The sequence below is a fragment of the Mus caroli genome, unplaced genomic scaffold (assembly GCF_978045245.1).
Source record: "Mus caroli unplaced genomic scaffold, Mus_caroli_1 scaffold_2, whole genome shotgun sequence".
Taxonomy (NCBI): Eukaryota; Metazoa; Chordata; class Mammalia; order Rodentia; family Muridae; genus Mus; species Mus caroli.
In genome coordinates, this window is record NW_028227257.1 from 39678455 (window position 1) to 39698388 (window position 19934).

The 19934-nt window shown below is 39.7% G+C and overlaps 1 protein-coding gene across 4 annotated transcripts in view; it reads left to right on the top strand.

The window, feature by feature from the left end:
* Positions 1 to 19934, top strand: part of Sel1l2 (SEL1L2 adaptor subunit of SYVN1 ubiquitin ligase) — a 164968-nt gene that overhangs the window by 114065 nt on the left and 30969 nt on the right. For all 4 annotated transcript variants that reach the window (XM_021150042.1, XM_021150051.2, XM_021150056.1 and 1 more), the window contains 6 exons: positions 2373 to 2535; positions 11451 to 11504; positions 11927 to 11986; positions 12073 to 12154; positions 14288 to 14442; positions 15088 to 15144. In XM_021150042.1, the coding sequence (XP_021005701.1) occupies positions 2373 to 2535; positions 11451 to 11504; positions 11927 to 11986; positions 12073 to 12154; positions 14288 to 14442; positions 15088 to 15144 (571 nt within the window). The remainder of the gene's footprint in view (positions 1 to 2372; positions 2536 to 11450; positions 11505 to 11926; positions 11987 to 12072; positions 12155 to 14287; positions 14443 to 15087; positions 15145 to 19934) is intronic.

Sequence of the window (19934 nt, forward strand, 5' to 3'; positions counted from 1 at the left end):
TTCCACCAACAATGGAGGAGTGTTCCTCTTTCTCCACATCCTAGCCAGCATCTGCTGTCACCTGAGTTTTTGATCTTAGCCATTCTGACTGGTGTGAGGTGGAATCTCAGGATCATTTTGATTTGCATTTCCCTGATAATTAAGGATTTCTTTAGGTGTTTCTCAACCTTTCCAGTTTTCTCAGTTGAGAATTCTCTGTTTAGCTCTGTTCCCCATTTTTGTAATAGGGTTTTGTCCAACCCTTCCTTGCTCAGATCTCTTGTGTTCACAATCCTTTCCTCACCAAGCTTCTTGCCTTTCTTGTTTTTTCTGCTTTCTCTCTCAAAGTTTCATGTAAGTACACTGAGAAGTAGCCATACCATAGCCTAAATGCTATCCTGACGTAAGATTTTATCAAACAAACAAACTAGTTTATCATGACTTTTAATTTAGTGTCATCCAAGTAAAGAACATGAGCAAAGATGAGGCCAAAATATAACATAATTGCTCTCTAATGTATAACCGAATGCACTCTACATCCTGGGCTTCCACATTCCCCCCAGGATGGCTCACTAAGCTCTGCTTATAGGGTTTCTCTAGCACAAATTTCTAAACTCTTCAACATTCCTCCCACAAACCAATTCTAAAAGACTGTAATCGACATAGTCAGGTTTACTATGTCAACAGCCTCACAGATCAATACACGTTTTCTGTGTCAGCTACTTTATTCGTTTCTGTGGCAAAATATCTGACAAAGCAACTTAAAGAAGGCTTTTCTGTTGTATAACAGCTTGAGGTCCCATCATGGCAGGGAAGTCAGACAGCAGGCCCATGAGACAACTAGCCACACTGTGTTCATAATCAGGAGGCAAAGAGATGAATGGCCATTTATGTTCAGCTTGCTCTTTTCCTTTTTGTCAGTCCAGAACCCTAGCCTGTGGGATGGTACCACCCACAGTCAGGAACAGGATGGGGCTTCACCCTTTAGTTAAACCTGCATGAACACTCTATCAACAGAAACACCCAGAGATATGTTTCCATGGTGATACTAAATCTAGCAAGTTGAAAATCAAGATTAAGTCATCATATTGACCTTGAAGAGTTCTCTCTGTTTTTTGATTTCCAGAATCTTACCTTCCTTTCACTATGATTGATTGAATTCTTGACATTCTGGCTTCTAGTTTGTTCCAGTGGAACTCAAACGCCTAACTGGATGTCTCTCTGCCTGGGGCTCTTTTCCCTTAACCTATTCTACTCAAGTCTGCCAACTGGAAATGTCTCTTAGCATCAGATAGACTATGCATAAGATTAAGACTCTTAGTCTCTCTCTCTCTCTCTCTCTCTCTCTCCTCTCTGTGTGTGTGTGTGTCTGTGTGTGTCTGTGTGTTCCTATATTTGAGCCAAGATTATAAATTATGGTTAATGCTTTTTTGTCTTGCCACTACCAAAAAAAATGTTATAAAAGTAAGAAAAAATTTCTGACATGTGTTTGAGTCTTAATAGACTTTCTTTCACTACTGGTAATACAGATCATGTGACTTCTAACTGGAAATGCAGAGTAAGGCAACCCTACAATGTCTATGTTTTTTGTTTGTTTGTTTGAGACAGGGTTTCTCTGTACAGCCCTGGCTGTCCTGGAAGTCACTTTGTAGACCAGGCTGGCCTTGAACTCAGAAATTTGCCTGCCTCTGCCTCCCAAGTGCTGGGATTAAAGGCGTGCACCACCACCACCTGGCATGCCTATGTTTACACCACTTACCATTTAATTTATGCTCTAAAGTTTTGGTCAACGTGATCATCCTATCAGCGATAGCTAAATGAGGCACTACACCAAGCATGCCATAAGAATCATCTCACTGTGGCCTTATCAAGTAGGTGCTACAACCATCCTAGTGTTGTGGCCAAAGAAGGGACAGAGAAGTTAGCTTGAAGTTTTCCAACTAGTAGTGGAGCAGGACTTGAATCCAGGCACTTAGTCTAAAGCCCCACCCATTAAAAGTTTGTTATATAGGTTTCCTAGATGTGACATTTTAGTTTACAATAATTCTTGTATCTTTTGGAATTTATTTTATAAAACAAATCATTATTAATAATGGTAGAGATCACTATAGGATATCTTTAATTTCTCACTTGAGTTGGTATATAGTCTAGACACATAGTATATATTTCATAAATATCTCCTTTTTAGTAACTTCATAATTTGTCAGACATATTTGAAATTTAAATCTTCGTCTGACACAGAGGTGAAAACATTATTGGTCTAGAGATGTAATGGATCCACCAAATCTGCATCATTACTAATAATGACAACTACAGTTATTCTGCTAGAAAGGTAAGGAGCAGAAATTTTCATTTTTGGTAATCAACTTCCTTACTTTATATTCTCAAAACAGAGCCTACACACTCTTCACCAGAGCAGCCAATATGGGAAATTTGAAAGCTATGGAAAAAATGGCTGATGCTTTGCTATTTGGAAGTTTCGGCATGCAAAACATAACAGCAGCTATTCAGTTATATGAGTCCTTGGCTAAAGAAGGATCATACAAAGCCCAAAATGTGAGTTTTAGAAGACAATGAAATTTTTTTCAATAGCTACACCACAGTTAACATAGACAAATATATGAAAGGGGAAAATAAGTAATATGCTCTCCCTACTGCATGGACCCAGACCTATGGCCACACAGAACACAATGAAATGGTGTCCTTTGGGAGTAAAGCAGGAAGTAAGGATAAATTGTTCTAGTTCATAGGAGCAATGCTGTTCTCTAATCTATCTTCCCATCTATCCATGTGCATATTTTGACATAAGACCTCTGAACCCAAATATTGTTAAACTACATATAGAATATGTTCATCTTTACAAAGAAATATGGAACAAAATCTATTCTTAAAGTAATGTTTGCCCGACTTTCAATTTCAAATCATTTATAAGCTAAGTGAATTTCTTTTTCTATTTTAATAGATGTGTTTTACTTTGTGTGAGGAATAAAATAATCATCTCATAGAAAATCAAAAAGCTGGGGCTGAGGATGTAACTCACTTGGGAGTGTACTTTCCTGGCATGAATGAAGCCTTGCGTGTGAGCTCCAGCATCTCCTACAACAGGGCTCGGTGGTCCATGCTGTAATTGCAGCACTCAGGAGGCAGAGGCAGGAGAATCGGAGTTTAAGGTCATTCTTTGGCTACCTAGCAAGAGAGAGGTGGAAAGTAGGAAGGGAATAAAAGGCAAAGGCCTTCAGGAGCCAGGCCCCTGGCTCAGATATTATAAGGACCACCATGGAGTTTTCATTTGGCTTCTTGCTCGGCGAAGCTCTCTTTTTAGACCATCCAGATTACCATGCAACCACACCCATCATTTTGTTTCAGCTACTTAATACAAAGCTAGGGTGTGCTTTTATGTTACTATAGTGTTTTATTAAGAGGTTGTATCTGTCTTACAGACAAAATTCATGGCCATTAACAAAAATAAAAATATAAGTATTCAGAACATATGAAGACAAAAGTAAAGTTACCTAAAAGGTGAACACCTAGAAACCGTTTTTGTCATCAGCCAGTATAATACAGAAACTAGGCAGTGTCAGATTAAGTTTGAATACACTATTATGCTTGCCTAGTGGGTAAGCTACTTATAAAGCCCTTTCCCTTCTTCTGCATGAGAATCTGACCTTTGGTTCACACTCTAATTCTGTTTCCCAGGTAACCTGATAAGAATAAAATATTAACTATGTCTCTACCTAGCATGACTTATGATGGAAATGGCCTCTGACTTGCAAACTTTTGGAGAGAGAGAAACTATAATGAACTATTGAACCTGATGGTGGTAGATCTTTTGATGGGAAAGCCGTGTCTGTACTTGTAGAGTCATAATTGTGAGGAACAAAACATTTACACCAAGGTGGTTTTCGCGTCCTTCCCATGGAGGTCATATCTTGCATCTGAGTCCCCTTCTGAGGTATCTTGGGATGACAGCTCCTACAAGACTGTATACACTGCTGATGAAGGCTTGATGCTTACCCACTGGGCCACTGTGGTTCCCTTGCCCCCTGCTTTCCAATACGACTGGTGGCAAATGAGGTTCATGGCGGTCCCGTGGATCTGTATGCTTAGCTGAGCCAGAAGAAGTTGCACCAAATACCCGAGATGAATATGGCAATGTCTCTAAATCGTACCTATAAAGTTAAGATAATTATAAAATGTTGGATCCTACATGTTGCCCAATAGTCTCGGACATTTAGCAAACTGTCTATGACAAGACAAAAAAAAATGCAAAGTTGAATGAATTATTAGTTAATTGGTCATGGATGGCTTAATTGAGTTATTGTAGGGTATTTTCTTATACTCTTGGAACCTCATGCTCATTCATTATAAAAAGGAGAGAAGTTGATAGATAAGAGGGTGATAGTGACTTCAAGACAGAGTTTCAGTAAAGCAGAAGAAAGCTATAAAAAGTATTGTCCCTACGATTATACTTTTAGAACTGTTACAGCTATATAAGGTATTTTTAAATAAATAAGACCACATATAGCTGGGTGTTGTGGCACACACCTTTAATACCAGCACTCGGGAGGCAGAGGCAGGCAGATTTCTGAGTTCGAGGCCAGCCTGGTCTACAGAGTGAGTTCCAGGACAGCCAGGGCTTTACAGAGAAACCCTGTCTCGAAACCCCACCCCCCCCAAAAAAAAGACCACATAGGTTTGCTGCTCCCTAGCAGTCCTTTGTTCACTTAATACCATGGGTGTTCTTCTATTTACATACATGGAGATCAGCACCATCATTTTATAGATGATCGTAATTTATGTTGAAGGACTTTGTTTTTAACACCTCTGAATTTTTCTTGTAAATATATATAAATAAATATATATATATATATATATATATATATATATATATATATATATATATATATGTATACACACACACACACACCCAATGGAGAGATCTGTGAATGATAACAAAATACAAGATTTGTTGAATCTGCAGAGTTTGATTAGCCAAAAATATAAAGCTCTGGATGTCCCCAGCATTTATACCACCTTTCTTTCCTTACTTTCATAATTTCTTTTCTTACTGTCAATGCATGTATATTTCAACTAGACTACCCTCTGATTGAACTTCTTGCCATTGTCTTTAAAGATAATCAGAAGACAATTTTCTAAGGCAAGCCTAGTAGCAGAAGAGACAGCTCTAAGCTGTAACCACTGGCAGTGAACTGCCATGATCCTCTTTTTATAGAGAAGAGGGCAGTGACAGGCAACTCTAGGAAATGCAGTCGCAGGCTGCTTGGTGCCACAGTGAGGTAGCAAAGCAGGGAGTTCCCAGACCATGTCGATCATATGTTGCTCTGAGTTCTGCACCCTAGTCACTTTTCCATCTTGTGCTCACTTTTGATATCCCCAAAGAAGTTATGAGTCCAAACTTCAGTTTTCCTAAACCTGAGAAGGAGGCTGTTAAATAATGTGCAAGCCTCACAAAACCGCTGGAAGAAGTAAGTGAAAAGTACCTGCCAGGCTCCTTAGCAAAGGCTGAAGAACACTGAAGCAAACGGACCTGTTCACTTCAAGAGCTCTGTCTTTAGGGCCAGCCAGTCCTCGTTTTATACATTTTTACATTTCCTCATATGTAAAAATGGGGTTATCTGCCCAGTATGTGTGTGTCTGGTCTCTCAAGGAAGACCAGAAGACAGAATGTGTGTGAACAAAGTTAACCTAAAAGTTAACACTGATCTGATATGCAAGTTTCAGTCATACTGTTAAAATATGGCAAGTTATAATAAAATAAAGTCCTCTAGTAAAGCCCTCTTCTACCATCTGTGACATCCTGGACTCCTTTTGTTTTTATTCTAACTCCTTATGGCCTGGGGAACATCTTGTGCACGTGGAGGAGCAGGAATTCTCCAGGACTGGGTCTGGATTTGATGCTGAACTTGGACTATCAACCCTGTCCCTGTAGGTGTGGCCCTTCCTTCCCTAGGAGTTGCTTTCCTGCTGTTTTTTTTTGTTGCTGCTGCTGTTTGTTTTGTTTTGTTTTGTTTTACAAAGAACATGAAGTTGAAGAGACTTTGTGCCACAAACAAGGAGTTTGGTGGCTAGCTGATGTCAGGGACCAGATAACTCTTTAATAGTGGTGTTCGGGTACATCTTTGCTAGCGTGCTGTTTGAGCTAGCCTGATCTAGGAACACTGTCTGTATTGTTGGAAATGTTTCTGAAAGCTAGGAGGATAATGTCACACAGAAATGCACCTAAAGAACTGGAAAATGTGACCAAATAATAACATTATTATATATGATATTATATATATTATGTCTGTATGTGTTTATGGTGTTTGTGTGTGTGTGTGTGTGTGTGTGTGTATACATAATATGTAAAGTGTGTGTGTGTGTGTGTGTGTGTGCATGGATACTTATGATGTCTCAGGGAAAGGGAAAACAATCAGAAATTCTGAAAAACAAAGTGGAAATGTCAGAGATCTCAGAAAGATCCACATTTTTAAAAATCCATATAAACTGAAGCAAATCCTTCAGAGGGCAGCAACAGTAATTAAGTATAAAGACAGCACACTACAATACTCTACAACAATTCAGTACCTTCCAGATGATAAGAACTGTACAGAGTGGTCTCCATGAAAATGGCTCAAACAAAAGTCAGTCTACAGAGCAAGTTCCAGGACAGCCAAGCTTACCACTTACCACTACCAGTGAAGGAGTTGGAAAACAGAAATCTGGTGGTAATGTAATAGAACAGGGGATCTGGCCATGTTCCAGCCCCAGCAAACAGCAGAACTCAACAGCTTTGGCCACATGGCTCTAGCTTTAGAGTCTAGAATAGAAGGGAGTACTGGAAAAATTGATGCTGGTTAGCTGGAGCTAAAAAATTAATGGTGATTAAAAAGAGACAAGCATCACTGAGGTAAAATCTTCTGGGAAGTGTTTTCTGAGAGCAAAAAGAAGCTGCATTCCAGAGATAGCCAAGGTTGAACCTCCTGCAGCAGCTGTACTTGGTAATGTGTAAGAGTCACCCAGATAGTACTGGTTTTCAAGGTATGAAGACATCATGAAGATCAGCTGAGGCTTGGCACTGTGAGGGGCCATGGAAGGCCATTGGTGAAAGTGAAGCCTCAGTTGTGGTTGATGGCCCAGGACTGAAGGGGTCATGAAAAGGAGTTGAGGCTTGGCACCATGAAGAGAGTCTATGAGAGGCTACTGGTGAAGCCTAGTTGCAGCAGAAGACTCCAGTGTATTGGAGATGCTAGTACATTGTTGAGACTGCTATAGTCTATGGTGACTTTTGAAGTTGGACTAAATGTATTTTGCATTATGCTATGTTTAGTTATGGCTCCCATAGACTCACATGTGTAGACAAGCCTATGGAGGCCAGGGGGTGGAATGTGATGGTTTGTATATGCTCAGCCCACAGAGTAGCACTATTAGAAGTTGGAATAGGTGTGTCCCTGCGGGTGTGGGCTTTAAGACCCTCATCCTAGCTGCCTGAAAACAAGTATTCTGCTAGCTGCCTTCCGATGAAGATATAGAACTCTCAGCTCTGCCTGCACCACACTTGCCTAGATGCTATCATGCTCCTGTCTTGACAATAATGGACTGAACCTCTGAACCTGTAAGTCAGCCCCAATTCAGGTGCTTGTCCATGTAGCCTGAAACCTGAATTTGATTGCCTGTGAAAGATTATACCTGATTCCCAGGAATTGTCTTCTGAATGCCACATGCATATTATCACACACACACACACACACAGAATCACCCATAAATGTAAAAAAAAATAAAGTTATTGGACTTAAATATGTACACTTTGTTGGCAATACAATTCAAAACAATTTTCCTACAGATTTAAGAAAATCCCTTCTAGCATATAAAAACACTACAATGGATGTATAAAAGAAAAAGATGTGAGTGACATGACATTATAACATGTTTTTGTGACTTGAAAATAATTATATCTCAATGGCAAAGGCTCCACACATTCTTCATTTTTCTCAAAGTTGAAGTGTTGAAGTGTTTCCTGGAAGGACCATAGTCATTAGCACCATGCAATGGCTGAAAAGATCATCTCTAGTATCAATCCAATAATCGCTTTGATGTTTCCAGGCTTCTGTTGAGTGTTTGGACGTTAATGGCCTTATATTAATAGTGTCTGTGTGACTCATTAAAACTGATTCACACTTTGCTTTGACGTGTGGTTTGATCACAGAGCTTCCCAGCTTTGTGCAGTAATTAGAGGGAAATTACTTAATCTTTTTCCTCTGTTAACAATTTCTTAGAAAAAGAAAACAGAGGAATATTTTATTTTTAAGTTGTTACTGCCTAGCCCAAGTAATTTACCTTAAAATACAATGAACTATCCATTACACTAAAACCTTCACAGTAACTCCCAGGGACCCTGTGTTAAATGGCATGAGCAAAATGGCAGAACTCAGAATCCAGTCTTATGAGCAATCCAGTATGCAGAATGTGACCTTCAAAGCTGCTAACGTGTCACAGATGTTACCGCTCTTCTTTCAACTCACAATATGTTTCTTTCCTGAATTAAGACTTAATCATTTTACAATTCATCTAGTCTTATCCTTATCTCAAAAAAGGAAAGGGGAAAAAAAAATAAAGGAACTACTAAAGGCTGATGATTGTGATGTTGCTAGGTGGCAATGCCCAAGTATAAAGGAAAGGACAGGGCAGACAGTCCTCAGCACATTCTTCTAAATGACAGCCTTGATATCTTCCAGCTTCTTCTATTGTCCTGTCATGCTGCATAAAAATAATAAAAATCAGGTGAATATAGAGCCTTTCATCATTATTCCTCTGCTAAAGAGTGAAGAAGCATGACCCTGGTTTGATCACACAAAGTAGTGCCACTATGTTCCAGACGTTATATTTTCAGTGAGCTTTACAGAGAGAGAGATGTCCCCTCCCCAACACAGAATGGGCATTTAATGCCAACTTCACAACTTCACCAGCTTATATAGTTTTCCCAAAGGATCAAACCAACAGGTTTGCTGGGCTCTGCACAAAATGATGTACTCTCAGGGGCCCGAATGATACCTTCCCTTTAAAAGTCAGTATGGTTGTTTACTGTCAAAGTTTTGGCATAATTGAGCCAGATTCTAAATTGAGCAGGATCAAGAACTGCCAGGAGTGCCAAGAGGAAACTCTTTTTCTTTAAATCTAAAATGGGCTAGTGGTGTCCTTACAAAGAGCCAATTTAGCCGTTTCAACTACGCGTTGTCAGATGCAGAGGACTTACAGAGTCTTTCCACTTGCAAGGAGTGTTTCCTGTGCACCTTCTTTAAAGGGAAGCTTCGTAAGCCTAAAGAAGTACATGAAGATTTGCACGATCAGAGGGCAGATTATGTAAAGGGCACAAGTTAGACTAATATGCTAGAATTACTATGCTTTCGAGGAAAAAATAACAACTTCTAGAGCCAACTTCCTAATTGCAGACACAACACAGGACTGGGGATACAGGACTGGGGATACAGAACTGGGAATACAGGACTGGGAATATGGCTCAGCTGGTAGAGTGCTTGCTCTGTAAAGAGGAGGATATGGGTTCTAGCTCCAGACCCACATAAAAAAACCAGGGCTGATCACATGAACCTTTAACTCCAGCACTAGGGAGGCAAAGACAGTATGTAATCCCTGTGGTTTTCTGGCCAGCCATCCCAGTCTAGCTTAGCCTACTGGATTCCAGGCCAGTAAGTGATTCTGCCTCAAAAAAAAAAAAAAAGAGGATGGTACCTGAGGAACTATATGCCTCTGCATACACATATGTGTTCATATATGGGTACAATTAAATAAATAAACAAGAAGTAGCCAAGTTCTTTATCCTTGAAATGATACAATTACTCATTTTCTGAGGTGATTAAATTATTGGATCTTGATGCATCTTGACATGTTTGATATTTGACAGCATTCTTATAAACTCTGTCAAAAAAAAAAAAAAAACCTAGTGTGAGCTTGTATACTTAGGAGCTTGATGAGGGGGTCTAACAGTAACAGCAGACAAAGAACCAGCATGAGGAGACTAGAGACTACCATAGTGGCCCAGTCAGAACCAAGAAGGCCTCACACAAACAGCTGCTGGAAGGAAGGAACCTGAAAGAGCTGATAAAAATTGACACTATCACAAATTAAAATGCACTTAAGTCTGTGTCACCTTCCAAACACTATAACTTGCCAACACAAACATCACACAGTGGACCACTCTTGTGACCATATTTGCCCAGGAACTGCAGCTCGCTGCCCCTGCCCAGCATCCTGAGAGTATAGTATCCCATGCCACCAGCCCAGGAAATGACAAAATCCGGATTGAAACACAGTTTCTACTGAACATATATTGCTTTCACACCATCATGAATGTGAAAAATCATAGGTCAAACCATCTGGGAGCTGCCAATGTGGGCTTTGATTCGCACTTCCAGCTTGGTGCATCACATTGATGCACCGATTTAACTTATTTCTGTGGTTTCTATAAAAACTTTTGGATGGCATACTGTTTCTGTGGTGGATGGAGGCTGGGGCTCCCAATACCTCCATCTTGCTCTGTGATTAGACTTTCCCTCTTTATTCAGTATATTTTGACTTAAATATCTTGTTATATCAATCCTATTTTATTTTTGAAATATGACTGAAGATGCTCAATTTACAGGTGGGGAAATAGCTCAGTTTTAGAGCATCTGCTAATCACATGTGAGGCCCTGTGCTCAAGTCCCATAACACAGCAAAGGAAGAAGAATAGAAGGCTTAAAATATTAACATATCAGAGGAAACTATATTTACAAAAAGGAAAACATATATCAACCATGCATTTATAACATTGTTTAGTTTACTTGCTTTTGTTTTTGTTTTTGTTTTTGTTTGTTTTTGAAACAAGGTCTTTCTATGTAGCCCAGGATGGCCTGATGCTATGAGTCTCCTGCTTCAGCCTCCTGGGGTTATAGATGTGCACCACCATGCCTGACTACAATGTTTTATTTCTAAGCCTTGTTCTAAAGTACAATAAGAATTATTAAAGATTCACATATATCATGTAATCCTCCCAATACTGTAATATTTTCCAAATTCTCATAACTGTAACAAAAATACTTTGTTATAGTGTTATAAGTAAGCCAATAGTATAAATTATTATTAAAAACATACATACAATATCTCTTATCAATATAGGCCAAAATATTATGTGGTTGAGGGATGGCTCAGTGGTTAGTACTTGTTGCTCTTGCAAAAGACCAGGATTCGATTCCTAGAACCCACATGGCAGTTCACAGCCATCTATAACTCCAGTTTCAGGGAATCCAATAGTTCTTTTCTGACTTCTGAGGGCACCAGGCACGTGTGGGGTACACATAGATACATACAGACAAAGCAATCACACACATAAAATAAGTATGTCCAAAAAGATAAATATATAGATAACAATTATGAAACAAATTGATTGATTCAGTTTTGTGTTTTCTTTTGCCCTTCAGGCATTAGGATTTTTATCTTCTTATGGAATAGGAATGGAATATGACCAAGCCAAGGTAAAGTCAACACTATTTTTTTCCCCTGGGACAAACTTTTACTTAAAAGGAACACTAGATACAATCTATTCTTAGAGAGGCTCACTGTAGTGAGGTACTAAAAGAACCCACTAAACAGAGAAATTTAACAATCTGCCACAAACTGCTTAAGGCTTCATATGCCATGTTCTTTGCCAAAGGTATATAATATCTACTTCATAGAATTTTAAGATGAAAAAAAAAAATGGTGTACCATCTGCCGTGCCTTTATCCCACTCTCTACTCCCTGGTAACCCCCCAAATGGAAACCATCGTAACAGAACAGATTGGAACTTGGGACATACTTTGGAGTGAGTGGCTCTCAGGTCATTACTGGAAAAAACAGTGCTTGGTTTGAGTTCCAAACTTAGGAAACCTATGTCATTGTATTTCTTGTACCTTAGGCACTGATATATTATACCTTTGGAAGTGCTGGAGGAAGCATGATGTCCCAGATGATTCTGGTTGGTAAATTAAATATTCTTAGACAAAAACATATGTAACTACAGCATTCTTTGAATACTAACACCCATGAATACTTGCTTTCTAGGGGTACAGATACTTGTCAGGAATTAACGTTCTGCAAAATTGTGAAGTTGCCCTAAATCATTACAAGAAAGTGGCAGATTATAGTGAGTAATCCTCATTATTCTTTTGGAGGGGGTGTTTGTTTGTTCGATGGTTGTTTTTTTTGTTTATTTGCTTTTGGTTTTGGTTTTTGAGAGAAACTATCATTGTGTATAGCTTTGCCTGGCCTGGAACTCTCTATGTAAACCAGGCAGGCATCAAACTCACAGAGATGTGCCTGCTTTTATTTCCCAAGATCTGGAATTGAAGGTGTGTGCCACCACCCTCAGCACTCATAATCCATCTTAATATAAACAGACCTCAACCTTACCTCAGTGATAGAACACTTGCCTAGCATCTACAAAAATGTGGGTTTGTTCAATCTCTCAACATTAGAAATAAAACAGACTTTTACCAAGCAGTTTTTAAAATATCAACACCAGGTGGGAATGGGATATGGCTTGGCAGCTGAAGGGCTTGTTGTGCAAGCATGAAGAAGTAAGTTCAAACTCAAAATCCACATTCTAAAAAAAAAGAGCCGGGCGTGGTGGCACATGTTTGTAATCTCAGCTCTGGGGAAGCAGACAGGCTGATCCCTGGGCTTCCTGGGTAGCTAGCCTACTTACTTGGTGAGTTCTACAACAGCCATAGGCCTTGCATCAAAAGACAAGATGGATAGCCTTTGAAGGAAGAAACCCAAGGTTGACTCCTGGCCTCCATACTCACACATCTGCACACACAGGGATACACACACACACACACACACACACACACACACACACACGTACACACACGTACACACATGCTTACACTTGTATGCATGTGCACAGACATACATCTGCACTCATAAATCAATACCCGTTGACATAGATTTATCAAAATAGTGAATATATTACTAACATCTGATTAATGCAATATTTTTAATATAATCTAGAGTTTGAGTAGCCTTAATTATTTTTTTAAAAAGTTCTAAATGATTCTACATATCTCTTTAATTTTTAATATTTATCTCTAAACACTTCTGCTTTACTTATTGTTATAATATTTTTTCCTTTTTTTTTCCAAGACAGGGTCTCACTATGTAGCTCTGGCTTTCCTGGAACTCACTATGTAGACCAGGCTGGTCTCAAACTCACAGAGATCCATCTACCTCTGCCTCCTAAGTACAGGAACTAAAGGTGTGTACCACTATGCCCTGCTAAATGATGGTTTCTTGAACTGATAAAGATTAAGCAAACTCCCCTAAGCCTAACTTATATAATATTGGATGGCTTGTTAAAAGTTCCTAGTGTGGGCATGGTAGTATGGGCCTGTAATCTGCATTTGGGACAGGGAATCAGAGGAAGGTCACTTCAAATTTGAAGCCAGCCAGAGCTAAATAAAGACATCCCATCTCAAAAAAGAAATACATGAAAATGAAAAAAAAATTATCCTAGTGAAAAAAATAGAAGATACCCAGGAGGGGGTCACTCTATGGTTCAAACTGTCGTTGTTCTACCGTGAAATTCTTGTCTACAAAAACAGAGCATGGGGCAGTCTGCATTCTTAGGGGCTCATCTGAGTTGTATGTCTCGTTGCATCTTACAAAATTACTCAGAGAGATAAAACACAGTTCTAGATAGAAGTAGGTCTAGTCATTAACTTCTACCTTCAGAAGAACATCTACACATGTATCCCAGACATCGGGGAAGAGAAAGGGCTTGAAAAAAATTGCTTTTGAGCTTCAGAGGCTATTTATGACAGGATCATTATATCATATCATATGTTTAATGATAATGGAATTGCTACATATCTACTTTCTACATTTTTATGGTTTTTACTGGTTTTTTTACATATGGGTTTCAAACTGTACATTTTATTAGGAGTATTCAAGCCAGAAAAAGTCAGCACAGAGGGGATTGTTGGGCATCCCTTTCAAACCTCTGCTCTCGTCCCCTTGCCCACATCCTCATGAGAATCTATGCTAATGATGTGTATATGAGTTTCAAAAGCAAGTGCAGACCTTCTCCCACCTTTTGTTTTTTTTTAAAAATATCCAAATAAACAAAACACAGCAAGGCTCTATTCCCATGGAGCCTCCCTGTCAGCAGTCCAGATGCCTGCACAACTTAAGCAGAATGAGTCTAAGTGTCCCTCCAAGTTGACTGTTACTTCTTGCAGCCCAAGTATTCTATCTTCTGGTTTGTTTCCATTCACAGTTGCTGATAAATTGGAAAAAAGTGAAGGTATTCCCGTGGAAAAAGTGAGGCTAACCGAGAGACCTGAGAATCTGAGTTCCAACAGTGAGATTTTGGATTGGGACATATACCAATACTATAAGTTTTTGGCAGAAAGAGGAGATGTTCAGATACAAGTAATGTACACAGAAAAGGCCTCATTCTTAGAACATGCCAATTGCCAGAGAGCTGGCTCCTTCTAAGTGCCAGAAGGATTGACAGTGCCCTCCCTTGAATGTGAAGGGGAGGAGATGCCCTCTCTTCTCTGTCCCACTTCTGTTTTGTCCCCTTGCCACCTGCAGCTTTGGGGGCTTATTCAAGAGGTAGTTGCCATAGGGATAGCAAAATGATGGTGATGGGGGGTGGGTGATTTTGCATTTCTTCCTGAAAATTTCACTTTTTAAAAAACCTAGGTTTTCATTATGGGGAGATAGTACCTTCAATGTTGGTATTATGTGGGTGAACTCCTAAGCATCCAGAGTGTGAAGAAGACAGTACCTATGTGATCTTAGTGAGACAGACCATGGCCCCTTCATCTATGAACCTGGTTGTTACAATACACTAGCCAGTGGCTTTCTAAGGAAGCCATATGCCTAGTAGCAACTGACCATCCAATAATAGACACAGAGTAAAGTAAGACTGGGATGTTTCCCCACCTTTTCCAAAGTAAGCCAATAACACCAGGCCAAAACAACGCACGTACTATAGTAAAATCAACAAATAAATGCTATTTCATTTAACCTAATATTGCTGCTAAAACCACTTTCAAAAATCATTTCTAGGTATCTCTTGGACAATTACATCTAATTGGGAGAAAGGGACTAGATCAAGATTACAGTGTAAGTTGATCCCAAACTTCAATCCTATAGAGGAGAATAGAGGTGAGGGAAGCTGAGGGGCCAAGGGAAAACGGAAGAGGGGGAGGTGTGCGTGTTGTGGGGAGCCCACAACTGCTGCTTTGGTCAGAGCTGCATCCTTGCTTCTGAGGGAAAGCAGCGTTCACCAGCAGGAGCATTTTTCGTCCCTGTCTCCAAGTACAAAGCAACTTCCAAGAGGCAATGAAGACAAGGAGTACCCCATGCCTGTGCAGATCCTGAACATGTCCTACCTCTATATTCTGTTTGTTAGGCTGGAGTTGAGCACAGAGAGCACTTTCACACTTTGGTCTTGAACTTTCATCTTCCCCAAAGGCCAGTTGCAGAAGGTCCCCAGGGGAAATTTCTGCTAAGCAGCAGTCTGGGGATCTAACTCGTCCAGATCACAGCAGCTTTGACTAGATCAGAAATGCTTTTTACTATAATTTAAATTAAGCATCTCTGTAATGTTTTAAAACATTTAATTATTGTGCTTAATCTTACCTTCTTGTGGTGAAGTTGGGGCCTAATTAACCCTCCAAATACATAGCAGAGGAAAAGGAATAAATAAACTTAACCTACACAGTACCATCCTTGGTAAGATGCCAACATCATAGGCTAAGTTCTTGCTTAGATTCTGGTTGTGGTTTCAAGGTGCCAGTCACCACAGATCTGGGGAAACAGAATTCTTTCTAAATAATTATGTTGCAGTTATTGCCATTTTATAGGAGCCATGTGCTCATTTTCTCAAAGGAATGCAAACTCTGTCTCAACATATAAACCTAACAGCTTATGGGATTGAAATCACCCCTTATAAGGTGGTTACATTAAAAGGGGGGATCTGTTATTATTTTCCATTTCTCTTAATATTGTTATTTTATGTATGTCTTTACTGATGTATTTTCTCCTTTATATGAGAGATGATAAACATTAGATAAATGTCAAAGTTAGCTTCATAAAGTAAGTAGTGATTTACATAAGCGTATGCATCCCAGGACAGAGAAATGAAGGTTTCCGAGCTTTTAAAACCTAACTGTAAGCACTGTTTTAGCTCCTTAGATGGGAGTTCTGTATTCATAAGATTACTCTAACGTCCAATTTTAGCTTACAATAAATGTTAACCATAGGATGCATACTGTAACATTTTCTTATTTGTTATAAACAGAAACTTTGATTGGCTTAAAGATGACACAGCCTTTTTACAGAACCACCCACCCAACCCACCACATACACACACACACACACACACACACACACAAGTAGTCTCAGTCAGCCACACACAGCATGAACACTTGAAGGGGCCACCTCAAGCAAGTCAGGTGACATGCATGCCCTCTGGGGTGCACTGAAGGATCCCCAAGGCTATAGTGGCAACATCCAGGAATCAGGCATCATGAGGACCCATTGCCGGCTCTCCAGCAACGCTGTTGTAGAGATTTTCTTAGGTGTGTTTTGTGAAAAGCCTCATCTGGATAGATAAGCCAATTGCTTCAAGTCCCACAACTGGAAAGTAATTTAGTTAAGAAGCAGATGTTGAGGGCTGGTGCAATGGCTCAGCAGCTAAGAACACTTGTTGCTCTTACAAAAGACCCAGGTTCGGTTTCCATCACCCACATGGTGGCTTACAATCATCTTTTTTTTTTTTAGATTTATTTATTTATTATATGTAAGTACACTGTAGCTATCCTCAGACACTCCAGAAGAGGGCGCCAGATCTCATTACGGATGGTTGTGAGCCACCATGTGGTTGCTGGGATTTGAACTCTGGACCTCTGGAAGAGCAGTCGGGTGCTCTTACCCACTGAGCCATCTCACCAGCCCTACAATCATCTTTATCTGCAGTTCTAAAGGCTCTGACACTCTCTTCTGGCCTCCTCCTGTGCATGGTACACAGGCATGCATGCAGGCAAAATACTCGTACACATAAAGTAAAAATAAAACTTCAAAATTGAAGAAGCAAAACATGAATGCAGGACTTTAGCATTGAACACCTGTGCTATTTTTAGTAAATAATCTATTTTTGCACTAGTAGCACAGTATGGCCTCTAAAATGTGCCCGCCACCCATTTTCAGAGCAAGAATACAAGAGGGCATGATCATCTCTGCCCAGGTCCCTTCATCTCTGGCTTTCTAATCATTGGCTTTGGACTCATTTTTCTCATCCAGAGACTCCAAGAACACGGGTTTAATTCCAGAACCTTGGCAGCTGTCCAACACTCTCTGGGACGTGTTCAGGCTAATCCTCTCTACAGCTTCGTCTAATGAAGCTGAATATGTGTGGAAGTTCATCCAAACCTCTGAAATCTTAAGTCTGACCGGCTTATGCTCCATTAGCCATGGGGGACAGGGAAGATGAAAAGGATACAAAGACCCAAGAGGCTGCTCCTGCAGCTTCTCCCATATTTGGCTTCTTATTCTTCAACTCTTGCCCCTTGGCGAGGATTTTCTTGATTGCTCTAGTACTCCACAACATACACTTCTAGACCACTTATTCTCCTCTTAAGATATATAACTCCCGATGTCCCAACCGGTAAGAAGGACACATGCTCCACTATGTTCATAGCAGCCTTATTTATAATAGCCAGAAGCTGGAAAGAACCCAGATGCCCCTCAACAGAGGAATGGATACAGAAAATGTGGTACATTTACACAATGGAGTACTACTCAGCTATTAAAAACAATGAATTTATGAAATTTCTAGGCAAATGGATGGACCTGGAGGACATCATCCTGAGTGAGGTAACACAATCACAAAGGAACTCACACAATATGTACTCACTGATAAGTGGATATTAGCCCAGAAACTTAGGATACCCAAGATATAAGATACAATTTGCTAAACGCATGAAATTCAAGAAGAACGAAGACCAAAGTGTGGACGCTTTGCCCCTTCTTAGAAATGGGAACAAAACACCCATGGAAGGAGTTACAGAGACAAAATTTGGAGCTGTGACGAAAGGATGGACCATCTTGTGATTGCCATATGCAGGGATCCATCCCATAATCAGCTTCCAAATGCTGACACCATTGCATACACTAGCAAGATTTTGCTGAAAGGACCCAGATATAGCTGTCTCTTGTGAGACTATGCCGGGGCCTAGCAAACACTGAAGTGGATGATCACAGTCAGCTATTGGATAGATCACATGGCCCCCAATGGAGGAGCTAGAGAAATCACCCAAGGAGCTAAAGGGAACTGCAACCCTATAGGTGGAACAACAATATGAACTAACCAGTACCCCGGAGCTCTTGTCTCTACCTGCATATGCATCAAAAGATGGCCTAGTCGGCCATCACTGGAAAGAGAGGCCCATTGGACTTGCAAACTTTATATGCCCCAGTACAGGGGAACCCCAGGGCCAAAAAGGGGGAGTGGGTGGGTAGGGGATTGGGGGGTGGGTATGGGGGACTTTTGGGATAGCATTGAAAATGTAAACGAGGAAAATACCTAATAAAAAAATATATATAACTCCCTTCCCTCTGTTAGTCTTTATAGCTGTCTGTGACCACAATGGAAGATGTTCATGTTTTTCTTAATCGATAGTTTGTCTTCTACTCAAATAGTGCCTGGCATATATGAAGTTCTCGATAAATATATATTAATGAATGAATGCTAATAGCCTACACATTGGACGATGCCTCTCAGCCTGAACTCCGCCACTTCAGCCAGTCTGAGGTTTCAGTCCACTGGAGAAATTATTACAAGGCTCATTTTAAATGTGATGCTCCAGTTTGCTGATCAGCAAATTAAAAATGAAAATGCCCAGGAATAACCATCCTGCCTTTCCCCATCACTGCTTGCTTTTTGATTGAATTAATTTCTCAGAATTTGTTATCACAGGGAACAATTTGGCCTCTCCCTGACCAACTTTGTAATTATTAAAAATTGTATATGTGCAATTCTTGATTACACTATCTTGAATTTTTCCACATACAAACTTTAATTTCATTTGCATTCTTAAAAATATAAAAGCTCAGAATGAATTGCATTAGGAAAACAGGGTGCTTAGATGCATATTATTAAAGTGGATGCAGCATAATTAAATTAAAATTGGCAGAGAAATAGTATCAACCCTAAGGCAACTGCATCATGCTCTCTGCTACCCAATATAGAGAAAGGGCTAATGTCCCATTTCAGGAGGAGCTACAGAGCCCTGGATAAAAGAAGTGCTCATAATTGTTGTCAGAATAATGCATTTCCTTCACATACACTCATTAAACTCATTTAGTCTGCTCATGGAAGTCTAATACTGATTGCATGACTTTAGATGTCATTAAATGAGATCAGATATTAATAGTACTTCCTTATAACAACAGTATGAGAATTTAGAAAGAAAGACCATATAAACATCCATTAAGAAACAGTACAATCTATATTCTTATCTCATTCTCTATCCATCTAACTATTTTGTCATTCTTTTTATCTCATCTACTCAGTGCTATTAGCATATATTCATTATTTTTCAGCATCATTGCCAGGGGACAAAAGTAGGAATCAAATTTTGTTTTAAAATATTGTTATTTATTCTTTGATCTTTCAATTATTTTCATTCCTTAATAGTGATTATAAATTCACAAAGTTATTCAGTGTGTCTTCACCATACCTACCTCTCATACCCCACTTACTCTATCTGACCCCTAACACACCCCCCTCTCTCATCCCAATCTCTTCATATAGGCATATATTGATACAGATATAAATTCTTCTACGAATAAATAAAACTAAGTCCAGTTAGTGGTACCTGCATGCACACGATGTGGAGCCAGCCACTGGA